The sequence below is a fragment of the Lonchura striata genome, chromosome 7 (assembly GCF_046129695.1).
Source record: "Lonchura striata isolate bLonStr1 chromosome 7, bLonStr1.mat, whole genome shotgun sequence".
Classification (NCBI taxonomy): Eukaryota; Metazoa; Chordata; class Aves; order Passeriformes; family Estrildidae; genus Lonchura; species Lonchura striata.
Window position 1 is genome coordinate 34,645,769 of NC_134609.1, and position 12,463 is coordinate 34,658,231.

The 12,463-nt window shown below is 49.0% G+C and overlaps 1 protein-coding gene across 1 annotated transcript in view; it reads right to left on the reverse strand.

Moving 5' to 3' along the window:
* The window catches only part of COL13A1 (collagen type XIII alpha 1 chain), a 93,338-nt gene that overhangs the window by 20,327 nt on the left and 60,548 nt on the right, over nucleotides 1-12,463 (reverse strand). The window contains exons 22-36 of the mRNA XM_077784784.1: nucleotides 11,979-12,005; nucleotides 11,341-11,403; nucleotides 9,515-9,568; nucleotides 8,392-8,478; nucleotides 7,879-7,932; nucleotides 7,624-7,668; nucleotides 6,974-7,042; nucleotides 6,385-6,408; nucleotides 5,908-5,961; nucleotides 5,227-5,271; nucleotides 4,804-4,956; nucleotides 3,891-3,989; nucleotides 2,697-2,738; nucleotides 2,190-2,216; nucleotides 860-940 (exon numbers count right to left, since the gene is read on the reverse strand). Of these exons, the coding sequence (XP_077640910.1) occupies nucleotides 860-940; nucleotides 2,190-2,216; nucleotides 2,697-2,738; nucleotides 3,891-3,989; nucleotides 4,804-4,956; nucleotides 5,227-5,271; nucleotides 5,908-5,961; nucleotides 6,385-6,408; nucleotides 6,974-7,042; nucleotides 7,624-7,668; nucleotides 7,879-7,932; nucleotides 8,392-8,478; nucleotides 9,515-9,568; nucleotides 11,341-11,403; nucleotides 11,979-12,005 (924 nt within the window). The remainder of the gene's footprint in view (nucleotides 1-859; nucleotides 941-2,189; nucleotides 2,217-2,696; nucleotides 2,739-3,890; nucleotides 3,990-4,803; nucleotides 4,957-5,226; nucleotides 5,272-5,907; nucleotides 5,962-6,384; nucleotides 6,409-6,973; nucleotides 7,043-7,623; nucleotides 7,669-7,878; nucleotides 7,933-8,391; nucleotides 8,479-9,514; nucleotides 9,569-11,340; nucleotides 11,404-11,978; nucleotides 12,006-12,463) is intronic.

The window sequence follows — 12,463 nt, forward strand, 5'->3', positions numbered from 1 at the left end:
ATTCATTCAAACTCTACATGGGAACTCCTGCTCAGCACAACTAAAGGAGGAAAACATTTTACAAACAAAGACACACACATTTCAGCCAAAGTCAGGGACAAAGGATCTGGGTGGTTGAACACAGGATGACAAGCCACACAGCACATGAGATGCATTCTGCAGTGTCTGCTCTAGGCAGAACACTGGGGGAAGGGAGAAGGTCTACTGTGCCACCAGTGCTTTTTATGATGAGAGAACCTGGGGACTGGTGGAACAACTGGGTGGGACTAAGTTACCACCAGCTCATCATCAGGCTTGTATCTAAAGCTCCTACAACTTCTCTACAATACTTTGCCCCAGTTCCTCTCCCTAAGCCAAGCGAGGCTCTAACACCAGGCTAAGGGAGCTGTGTTCACACAGCAGGGACACGCTGGGCCAGGGGGAGCACTGATTCCATGACACAAGGACAGGAAAGTTTCAGCCACCAAAGAAGCTGGTTGCATTAAGAACCACGTGCTCTGTACAGAGCTTAGCCCAGGAGACCAATGGCTGGGGAAGGCGTTTCTTTTCCCACATCTCTGACTTATGTTTCTGGTCTTGCCCTGAAGTGCAGAGAACCTCCAGGAAAGCTACTGCTTGTTTTATCCAGTCCTGCCAGAAGCAGGAGGAAATAAAGTGATCGCTTATCTAGTCAACAGATCTAGAAGCTGAAGGCTCAGTACAGAACCTGAGGCTTTGGGATTAAAAACAGTTATTTATAGAGCATATCTTTCTCTGACTTTGCATACCAAATCCCCACGTGCGTCTCCTATTGAGGGATCTTTTTACAGCTGATATTAAGTTTGGCTCACAAAGTGCTGCTTGCTTCCTGGATACTTACGGGTAATCCCAGTGGCCCTCTGTCTCCTTTTTCACCCTGGGCACCCTTCTCTCCTTTCACTCCATCAATCCCTGCTTCCCCCTAAAGGAAGGATGGAGCAGAAAATAAACCCACAATAACAGCACTTATATAACAAACATTCCTCCCTTCAGGGAGCACGGGATAGCAGAATACAAGAGGCAGCAGAGTAATGCTTTAGCCCAATTCTCAGCCTAATCTGAAGAAAACCACTGTCATTCAAATTACCCCTGTGTGAGCACCTGTTTTAACTCAGTGGCAATAAGAGATTTAGGCCCTGTGGATGAAGATGTTCAGAGGAGAGCTGAGCTCACTCTGGCACTGCTCTCCCTGCTGTTGTTACTGTATATATATTTTTATATAAATAACCAGAAGTTATCTGATAGGGTGGGTTACATTTTAAGATGTGGATCCACTGGAAATGAATGACAGGTGTCTACAAGCCTTGAAAAAAAATCATATAGAAATCTTGTTTGGAGAGACTTTTGTAAATGCTAAAGCATCAGTTTCAACATTTCAGAAAAAAAAAAAAAAATTCAGCATTCTTTTCCTGGCTGAATTTTTAAAATTCTGCTTTATAAACTCTGAAGCAATACTAAACATAATACTTCTTTTTCTTAAATTCAAAATGTAAACCAAAACATTTTTCCTTCTCATTGCTGTTCATAAGGCTTTTAAAAACATATCCATCCCTTTTAGCACCTGAACAATGCTGGTGGCCAAATACTAAGGACAATTAAAATTTGGTACATTTTCTAATCTTTGCCCAGAACATCACCAGAAATTTGCAGCTCTTCTTGAACATTTGCACTCCACTATTTTTTGTGTAGCAGTGTCTCACAGTGGGCAAGCCAAAGGTGCAGGCTGAGCATTTAGATGGAGATTAGAAAGATTCTCACCACCAAGGTCAGTGAAGCTCTTGAGTGCTTTACAGCAGAATGTACAGGGTAATTTTAAGACTAATTTTTACCTAGAACTCAGTTCTTTAGGACTGTGTGTCAGACTATTCATCCCACGGTACAAACCTCCACCCTCCAGACAAAGATTTCAACTGTGTTCTCATGGGCAGAATTCCATGGACCAGTGAATTCCCACTTCTCTGGGTGAAAACTGGAGGGAATGACCATTTTTCTGGCTCCTAAAATGAGAGCTGCTAATCCATTTCTTTCAATAAAATATCCAGAAGGATTTATCCTCTTACCAAGATGGAAGAAAAGTATCACCTCAACTAAAAAGATGTTACTTAAGGGAATTCTAGTACCCGGGACAATTTTTTTGTTACATTTCAGTATGTAATACTTTGTACCCTTACCTTGGGTCCTGGGACACCCTGAAGACCCTGTATTTGGGATGAGAAACAAGATGTAAGTAATGTTTCAGGATGGGCTTTAAACTCCAGGTAGTACAAAAGTTTTGCTCTCTGGGGCAGAAGCCCTCAGCCCAAAGGCCTCTTTATTTGTGTAACGGGCACTTCGTGTACTCTTCTCATCTCTAACCAGGAGCCTCTTGCCAAGCACACCCTGGCAGGGGGCCAGGTGTGCTATTAAGACAATTTCTGCAGTTGATCCCTGTAATCCCATCTAGCCCATCTCACTACTGTCTTCCCTTTCATCTCCAACTAACAAAACCTTCTTTCTTTGCCCTCCCAGCCCACTACAGCTCTGACCTCCTCTGGGGGTGGGTTTGGAAGTGATACTATTAGGCATGTTCCCATTTCAACACTGCTGTGTTCTGGCTGTCTTCTCCACACAGAATCCTCCCAGCTACTGCCTGCTTTAATCCCATTCCCTTGCTCCTCAGGTGAATGACTCAAACTTACTGGAGGTCCTGGAGGGCCTTGAGGTCCAGGGGGCCCAGTTATCTGGAAAGCAATGCAAGAGAAGCCACCATCAATGTGCTGCCCTCAGGAGCAGAGTGGGGCTGCTCAGAGAGGGGACAGGACACAGGGTGCAGCAGAGCTCCTCTACCAGGCTGGGAAACCTGGACTCCCCGAGGACTGCATTAGGAAGCAGCAGCAATCCAGGACTGAGTGGCTGGGAAGCAGCAGCAGGACCCAGGGGAGGTTCATGCAAAAGTTGCCAATATTTAAGAGGAGGGAAAGCAGTGAGCTTTTTTCCAAAGAAATGTCCACTTCCACTATTCTACCACCATTCCTACAAGGAGGCATAGGGTCAAAGAGTAAAAGATATTAAAGAAGGTGTCTGGCTTCACGTGTGTCAATAGCTTGTGGGACTTCCTGCTGCAGGGCATTCCAAAGCTAGGGCAAGCTTTGCAGGGAGAACAGGCAAATTCAACAACACCAAAATCTTTTGGAAAAAAACCAAAAAAATATGTGTGTATATATACACATGCAAATAATTGCCAGGAAATAATTTACTACAAATGCTGAGGAAAGTATTTGTTATGCTTTCCAAGGTCTGTTCTTCCCTAGGCATTCCTTATTGAGGGTTGTGAGACAGATTGTTCTTGTGCCAGGGAAAGGAGGGCATCAGGAGCCAGAGGTGGCTGGTCCAGCCCCACAGCATGAGGCTTGCTGTCCTCAGCCAAGGGGTGTCACCAGAGGGGAGTGTGCTGGTTTCCAGCAGCACTGCTGCCAGATCATCCCTCCACTGCTGCTGAGATCATGCAGGAACATGGGAGCAGTGACCTGCCCACTCTCCTGGATTCCCTTTGTCTCCACACTCCCCAGGCTCACCCTTCTCTCCCTGCACACAACAGCACAGCCCATCCACCACCAGCTGTGCTCTGGAGCCTCCCTCCACTGAAGCTGCCTGTGAACCACCCATGGGTTGGCAAGCAGCAGCTCCCCCAGGAGAAGTGGGAACAGACCATGTGTTTCACATTCCCTGTGTGCTGCTGGAGGTCTGACAGCCATTCTGTGACACCTAACAAGGGTAGGGCTCTGAGGCTCCCAGAATACTCAGCACTTTGGGAAGTGAGCCCTCGTGTGCTGCTCTATGCTATTTTCTCTTTACTAAGCAGGAAAGAGCAGCCTTTTCTTTTCCATTCTTACTGTCAGTCCTGGAAGTCCAATGGGCCCTGGCAATCCTGATGGTCCTGGTATCCCTTGGTCACCTTGCTCTCCTTTCTCTCCAGTGGGGCCATCTAGACCCTATAGATCAAGAAAAACTCATAGAGTTTTGCCCAGCTAAGTCAGGCAGACATATCACATATCAGTGTAAGAGCCAAGACTGGCTCTGGTCATCCCCAGAGTGCTCTGAAAACCTTGAATATCCACCAGCTATCCAGTGAAATGCAGGACTTCACTAGCATTGAAAGCAGAAGGGCAAATGGCTGAACATCCTCCTGTCAACGTGGATGTACCAGTCCACAGAGTGGGGATGGAGTACTGCTTTCCTGCCTCCAAGTTCTGCTCAGGGTTATGCAGTTTGCTGGAGTCTGTGTTAGCAATCAGTCCCCACAGCCAGCTGTTGAGACGCTGGAGTTTCATCCTGGTAATCCCATAGAGAGGCAGGAAGTCATTGCATAAACCCCCCTGAGCAGGGCTGGGGAAACAGAAGCTGTGACAGACTGAAGCTGGGAGGCTGGGCACTCTGCCCCAGTTAGTGGCTGGGTTGTGAGGGGTTACCCCATGCAGCTGCCCTCGCAGGAGGGGTTGTGCTGGGGCCTCAGCCTCCTGGCTCACAGTCACACCTGCTCACTGCCAGCAGCGTTTCAGTGCCAGCAAGACACCAGGCAGCAAGCTGAGGAAGGGACACGGTGCCCAGAGAGCAGGGCAGGCACCTGGGGACAGCCACTCCAGCAGGAGGACAACACACGTGCCAGGAAGCCAGGCTCTCCTCTACTGTGACACTGCACACAGCAGCACCCACCTGGCAGGGGCTCCATGGCACCCAAGCAGACCTGGGGCCTTGCCCCATGAGCTGGGTAGGCAGCAGGACTTGGAGAGGCTTTGATTTACTCACCGGTGAGCCTGCTTGTCCTGGCTCTCCCTTATCGCCCTTTTCTCCTCTGACCCCGACGTGGCCTGGCTCTCCCTTTATCCCAGGAGGTCCATCCTTTCCTGGCAGTCCCTGAAGCCCAGGAGGGCCCATTTCTCCAGGCTTGCCACGTGGTCCCTAAATGAAATTCACACAACATGAAGTAAAACACTTACAGATGGAGTAAAGCCCAGAGCCTGCTTTTCTGCTCATCCTCAGGACAAAATAGTGTTGCCATGACAAATGTAAGGACACAACAAACCATTAATGCTCCTTAATGAAGCAAAAAAACCATAAAGCTCCTCAGTGAAGCAAAATACTTTCTTTCCTGGGAAAAACAACTCTGTGGAGTCAGTGACAGAGATGACACCAGGTAAAAACCTCTGAAGAGAGAGCATCGTATCTTACCTTTTCTCCATCGTGGCCTGGAGGACCTGGCAAGCCAATTTCACCCTGAAACACAGAATTATTACTTGGGCAGTTTGAAAGCAGATATTCTGACTCCTTCTGTGGGGCATTGTGATGAAAAAGGGCAGGCACTGAAGAAATAGCCTGCATGGACTACTCATGGGAGAAAAAAGCAAGAAAAATACAGGTTCTTTTCCCATAATCACCAAAAATAAAACATGGAAACACCAGAGGTTTTCTGCAGTCATAGAATCAAAAAAAACCAACCAAACAAAACCAAATCAACCAAACAAAAAAAACCCACCATGGAAACCCCTGTTGAAACATCAGATTATGTGACTGCCTGAGCATTTTCCCAACCTTGTTGATCCTGACTGCCAGCTCCCAGTGCAGTCATGCAGTCCCCAACCAACACAATCCCACAGTTTGGTTCCCACAAGCTGCTTCCCGAAGGGGAAGGCAAGTAGAAAGGATCCTTCATCTTTCAGATTAGGAATTATCATTGTGGGAAAAGAGATTTTCAAGATATTGCGTGTGAGGAGGAGTGGCAGAGGACAGCAGGACAGTCTGATAGTGCTGGACAGGAAATACAGGAGCACTGGGAAGAGTTGTGGGTGGGAATTCTGCCTGGGCCACTCCTGTGTTTCCCTGAGTTCTGCAAGTGCTGAACTGAGACAATACCTTCTGTCCTGGTGGTCCTGGAGGTCCAGCCACACCTGGACGTCCTGGAGGTCCCTAAATAAAGAAAAAATTATTTTCGTATTTGATATATCTTTATGTTTTGAAACCAGATACCTCTCCTAAGTTTAAGGGGCAATCACAGAGGAATATTCCAAGGGATTCCTAAAATCATATTCTGTTGGGAAGATGAGCAATGGAGAGTCCTGAAAGTTGCTCTTCCCTGCTCCTTCTGAGCACTCCCTGTTCTGAGCAGCATGTATGATCTCTTAAAGTAGAGATGAAAGCCCTGATTAGAATTCAAGTGCCAAGATCAGAAGGCAAGATGAGCTCTTCTTTCAGCTGTCAGCTGCCCCAGCTTTAGCTCCCAATTGCAAAGGACAAGTGTTGTAGCTGCACCTGAAGTGTCAGGCCATCTGTGGAGGATGGACATGTATATGGCTACTTGTGTAAAACCCCACAGCACGGACAGGAACTCACCATCAAGGCCAAAGTTCGTATCTCCTAGGAAAAAAAAGTGAAAAACTAATTAAAAACTAAAACAAACATTGGCAAACTAACCTTTTTCCTGGAGCTGGTTTGTTCTCCACTAATGTAACACAGGCCCAAATGAGTAAGGAGCTTACAAAATTAATCAGAGGGAAAGAAAAACCAAAAGAAATCTAAACTAAATACTCACTTCAAGTCCCAAAGAGCTGTTATTCTACAATTTCTCCATTTTCCCAGTGGAGCCCAGGCCAGCCCAGAGCTGGGCACAGCCACTCACTCCCTGCACTCCATCCTCACATTCCTAGTGAGGAAGCTTTGGTGACTTTATTCACTACCCACCCCAGCCTGTGGGCCACTCCCAAGGGCATTCATGTGACCTGTGTGTCAGTACACCAGCCCAGCCAGTGCACAGGTATTCCCCAAAACACTGCAGGCAGTGAGCTGTGGGATAAAGGGGACTGTGGCACAAACAAATGCTTCCCTTTGCTGCTACTGCCAAGGAAGCATATCTGTCTGCATCCCTTGGGAAAGAGTAAAGCAGCCAGCAGTCACCTCACAGGACAGGAGGGCAGCTGCTTACCTGGAGAGCCTCACTGATATTCCCATCATAGTCCATCATTTCATCCTTCCCAGGCTCTCCTTTGGGGCCCTGCAAAATACCAGGTCTTCAGCCAAGGTCTGGGACTGCCCTTCCCTTGTGGGGCTCAGAGCTGTGGTTCACTCTGAAAAAGGGGGCTCAGACATGCCCATTTCACAACTGTCCAGTTTTTCATTTATTAAAGAAAGCCCCTGCAGTGCAGGAGATTCTACAGAATTGTAACCAGCCCTGCTCAGACTACCATGATATAACCATCAAAGCTGGCAGTCTGGGAAGAGATTAAGTTGAGGCCAGAATCCAGGAACTGGATTGTCTGACCAATTGTTAGATGTGTGCATGCATCCAACCTCTTGCTGCCTTTTTCTGGTAGGTCAAGGGCCTGAGTCCAGATTGGGATGTCCAAACCCACCTCCAACTATGAATGAGCCATCCTGAGATGGCCTGGGAGAAATTTTTTCCTCTCATGTAGGGGTGAAGGTACAGAGTGGAGAAACAGCCCACCTCAAACTTAGCCACTGCCCATCTATGAGTACTTTTAGTGACAGCAAGACCCAGTCTGGACTGTTAGTGTGGTCCCACTATCCTTAAAGCCCTCTGAAGGGCCAAAACTGTGTCAGTGAAGGAACACCTACCCTTGGGCCCATGGGTCCCTGGTCTCCTGGTGAACCACGTTCCCCCTGAAACAGGAAGTTCACAGTTTTAGCAAAGCCTGTCCCTTCACTTTCTTGAACTCCAGATATCACACTCTGCTGGTTCTCTGAAACAGTCTGGGCTAGACAGCTTGACTTAAATTTCTCCTTCTCAGCTAAGTTTTGCACACATAGGAACAAATCTGCAGCTCCTGAAGCTCAGAACACAGAGCTGGGCTGTGCAAAAGCATTCCGTACCTTTTCTCCCGGTGATCCTGCAGCACCAGGCTGACCAACGTCACCAGCTTCTCCCTGACAGGGAGAGAAAGGGATGGCTTTCTGTTGTGTTGAAAAGGTGCAACTTCACTGCTGGCTTCACATTGCCAGGAGGAAAAACTGCAGAACTGCACCAGCCAAGCACCCCTCCTGTGCTCCCTTCTCCTCAGATAGCCCAAATCTCCTGCCACAACTGCCCACCGGGCACCCTTCTGTTCCATCCAGTGCAGAAGGGAATGTTCAATCTGGTTTTTCAGAGCCTAGAGGTGAGTTATTTGAGCACAAAAAGGGATTTTCCTTCCAAAAGCGGTTCACGAACTCTCTCGCCTGCAGCATACAAAACAACAGTACTAGAGTACTCTGTAGAACCTGATATCCCTCCAGCAGGTGATCAGAGGTGGGCACAGATGAATACAACCTTTGCTCCTTCCTACACACCTTGTGCTGGGTGCAGTCCCTCACAACACACAATTACCTGAAGGAAAACTCACTCACCTTTGGTCCAGGGGGTCCAGGCAGACCTGGAGGGCCAGGTTCTCCTTTAGCTCCCACCAAGGCATTCTCAGCAATTCCCTTCTCTCCCTGTTTGCAAAGAAGTACAAGCCATGTGTCTCAGTTCAGACTCTGCACCTCTGCAAGTTCTCTTGCCAAAATACTGGCTTAAGAGACATGGCCAAGACAAGATCCATCAGCTGGGCTCTTGATAGCCCGGAGAGCACTGCTCCAGAGGCAGCAGCTGGCCAGGAACCAGGACAGCATGGTCCTGCCTGAGGGTCCTTGTGGAGCTCTGCCAGCAGCCACAGCCTGCATCATCCCTTTGGCTGCACCAGGCAACACAAGGCTGCCTGTGGACAGTCCTCATCCCCCAGCCTCCCTTTGAACACTGTGTTCTTCTGTTGATGAAACTGAGCTGATTAAGCTACATGATGACTTCTTTTGGAATGCCTCCCTCTGGAGCTGTAGTCATCAGCCACTCAGCCCTGCACACCATGTCCTTTGCACAGAGCAGATAATAAGGCACTAACAGGAAAGCTCTGCCACTACACCTTCATCCCTTCCTGAAATGGCCACTGGCATTCACTGCACTGTCCCCTTTCCCAAAGAAAAAGCACTCTGTGCAAGGCTGATTTGAAAGGTGTGATTTCTATCCGAAAATCTCAGAGCACAGGGGAAAACCAGTTTCAGGGCTTAGCTTTATCTGACTGGCCCTCGGTCTCTCTGAGCACAAAGCTATTCCTCCAACTCAGAGCACAGCAGTGCAGCTCCCCAAAAGCCCAACACCTCATCATCCATGGATCCTGGAGCAGGAGGAAGGCTGAAATGCCATGTTACATCTGGGGTCATGCTTTTAAATGGAAAGTACTGGAACACAGTTCTGTGGCCTTGCTCCCAGGACCACAACCTCCCCCTTACTGCATGAGGACATGCCAATTCCTACAAAAAGGCATCTTTTGTGTGCCTCCCTCACAACCCTGTCTGAAGATGACATTCAGCCGAACAGTGCAGAACATGCTGCCACAGTCAGCTAAGAAAGTGTGAGCTGTGCATGGGAGGGAGGAAGGAAAAGGGGTGAGAGTGGTGCCACCAAAAGAAAAAAAATTTCAGGAAAGAGGCAAACCTTTGGGCCAGGAAGCCCAGGAATCCCAGGATCACCAGCTCGTCCCTTTTCACCCTGTTGGCAAAACAGACATGGTCAAGGCTGACTCTGCAGGCTCTCCATCCTGGAGGAGCAGTAAAACGGTGATCTGCTCCTGGTTTCACCCTCTTTCCCTTCCCGAGGGATTTTATTTTGGGCACAGATCTTGAGCAGTACCAGCTCAAGACATTACAAGTTTTTGCCCATCCTTTTGGCTATCTCTGCACATCATTGCCTTTTCTCTCCAAAAGAAGATGAATGAGAAAGGGATCCAGGGTTCCCCCTGTGCATCTTCCTTATCCCTCTGGTGTGCTAAACACTTTTCCCTGTCACTTCTTCTGCACAGGTTTTCCCTGATTCATATGCCCACAGAAGCTGCTGCCCAGGGTGAATTTTAGTTGGAGTGCAGGACTTTCTCCATGCCCTGCTCCTCTTCCCTAGCTCCAAATCCCAGACTCATCGTGCTCTCAAATAAATCCAAGCAATGCAGCGTCTCAGCTGGCAGCCAAGCTCTGGGAAACACACTGGTCATGTAAGCAGTGAAGACAAGAGTAGCAAAAATAGCAAAGACAGCAGCTGATGGTGTAAGACAATGCCTGGAGAGCTGCAGGCTGAGCTGCGTGGGGCACCATGGAGCATGGAGGATGCCATGGGCAGTGAGCAATGGAGAGCATCCAGCATTCCCTTGGTGAAGTGGCTTTGCTCAGTTTACCACGACACCTGGGCAACATCTTCAATTTTGGAGCACAATGACTGGTCTTTATGTTTAAGTTAAGTTCTCTTAGACCATTCCACCCAGCTGCTAAACTCGTGGTTTCCATGTGCAGTGTCCTGTTTGAGAGTCTGCATTTTGCCAGGACAGAGAGAGATTTTGGAGGTTTCTGTTACCCTGAAAAGATGTTTCAAATGCATCACCAGGGAAAGGTGTGTTCTTAGCCACTATCCCCACAGCTCCGAGACTCCCCTTGTCCAGATTATACAGAACAACTCAAACCCTCTTTCCCCCAGAGCTGGCCAGCTCTCTCCTGGAGCCATGCTGCCGGCCTGCAGAGGCTGGTGCTGCTCATCAGAGCTCAAGGGCATGCATCTGACATGCAGGGGACTTGCATCAATGCTCCAGGAACAGACATGCACTGGTGGCTCCCTGGAAAATAATCTACCAGCAGCGATCTTTTTGTCAGGCAATTCTAGAGTGCAGTGACCCCTTTCTCCAAGGTAATTTGGCTTCCAGCCACCTGTAAGCCCCCTCTCCCCCAGCTTTCTTTCCCTGCCAGAGCATGTACATTGCTAAATTAATGCTTCTCTCCCTGGAAAGAGGGAAAACATTTTCAGGACCTCATACCTAAGGAAGAGGTTTGGCATAATCCTGTGCCAGGGCTCCATGAATTCCTGATTCTCCCTTGGTATCCCACTTTTCATTCAAAGACTGTTTTGAATATACATGTCCATAAGAACTACTGAAAACATCCTGTGCTGCCAGAATTAGTGTGCAAAGCAGTGGATTTCTTGAGGAAGGAGGTCAGATTACTGAATCCCTGTTTAGGGTGTTATTTCTGGAGTCAAGAGAAGTGGCACTGTCCTTAATCGTTCCCAGGACAAGACTACATCCCAGGCATCTCATGCTGCCCTGCCTGCCAGCAGCCCCCACCTCCTGCAAGCAGGAACACAGCAACACACTTCACCAAGGGGGCAAGAGCCAGCACAGGACACATAATCCCCTGCAAGCACAGCAGTGCAGCACACGGCAGCTCCCGCTCGCAGGAACACAGCGCTGCCAGGACACCCAGCCCAAACACGCGATGTCCTACCCGCTGCCCCCTCTTCCCTGGCAAACCTGGGGGGCCCATCCTCCCTGGGACTCCAGAATCTCCCTTCGTGGGGAAGAAAAGGAACAGGGAACGTGTGTGTTACATGGCTGTCACATGCTGTAACATAACCCAGCGAGCCTCAAACAAGGGGAGGCAGCTGCTCGGGGATGCAGAGGGATGGGGCACTAGTGCACTGTGCCTGCCTTGGGAACTCACACCCAGTCACGCTACACTGAGATGGGGACAGCCCTCTGCAGGGACATGGGAAGGCTGCTGGGGGCACAGAAGTCCTGGGAGGCAGAGGGACAAGGGAAGGGGCAGAGGGAACCTGCTTCCTGAGCGAAGCGTGCCCTGCGTCTCTTGTGGAGTAGGGAGGAAAGGAGGAAGGCAGCTGGAAGGTATTCCCATGGACACAGACATGAGCAGGAGAACAGAAATATTTGCAGTATGGTCCCTCCCTCACTTGGTATCACTGTATCCTAGTACCATTTTGTTTAGAGTGGCAGGCGCCATTAGGGCCTGGATTTGGGCACTGGGAAGTACACAGACATTGCTCAACTCCCTCAGCTGCTCAGGGAGGGGAAAAATACACAAACCAACCAGAAGTGCAGGCTCAGAGCAAAACCTTCTGAGAGTACCTTTTCTCCTGGAGTCCCAGGCTCGCCCTGGTGAGAAAGAGAGAGGAAAATAGTGACAAACCAGGAGGAAAGAGTACAAATCCTCCTAGAGCTATCAGAGTGAGTAAAAGAACATTCATCTATGGGGACCTTGATCTGGTAACAAGAGTGCTCCAGTTGAGTATTTTTGTGCCTGGAACTTCTTTTGTCTTCATTAGCCAGCTCCCAGGCTGCCCTAAGAAACCACCAAACCTCAGACTCATGGCTTCCATAGAATGAAGTAACCACTTTGCAGTACTTGCAGATGTTTATCGGATACAAAAGAGCAGAGCAAGACAAGACTCATGCTGGCACAGAGGAATCTGCCACTCCCCGCTCTATTTTCACAGAAGAGCAAGGCTGCGGGTGCAGCTGCGGGAGGCTGTGGCGATACGAGTTCACCAGACCCGCTGCCGATAGCAGGGGTGAGGCTGCAGACAGGTCGGGTACCTCTGCCGAAGCAGGCA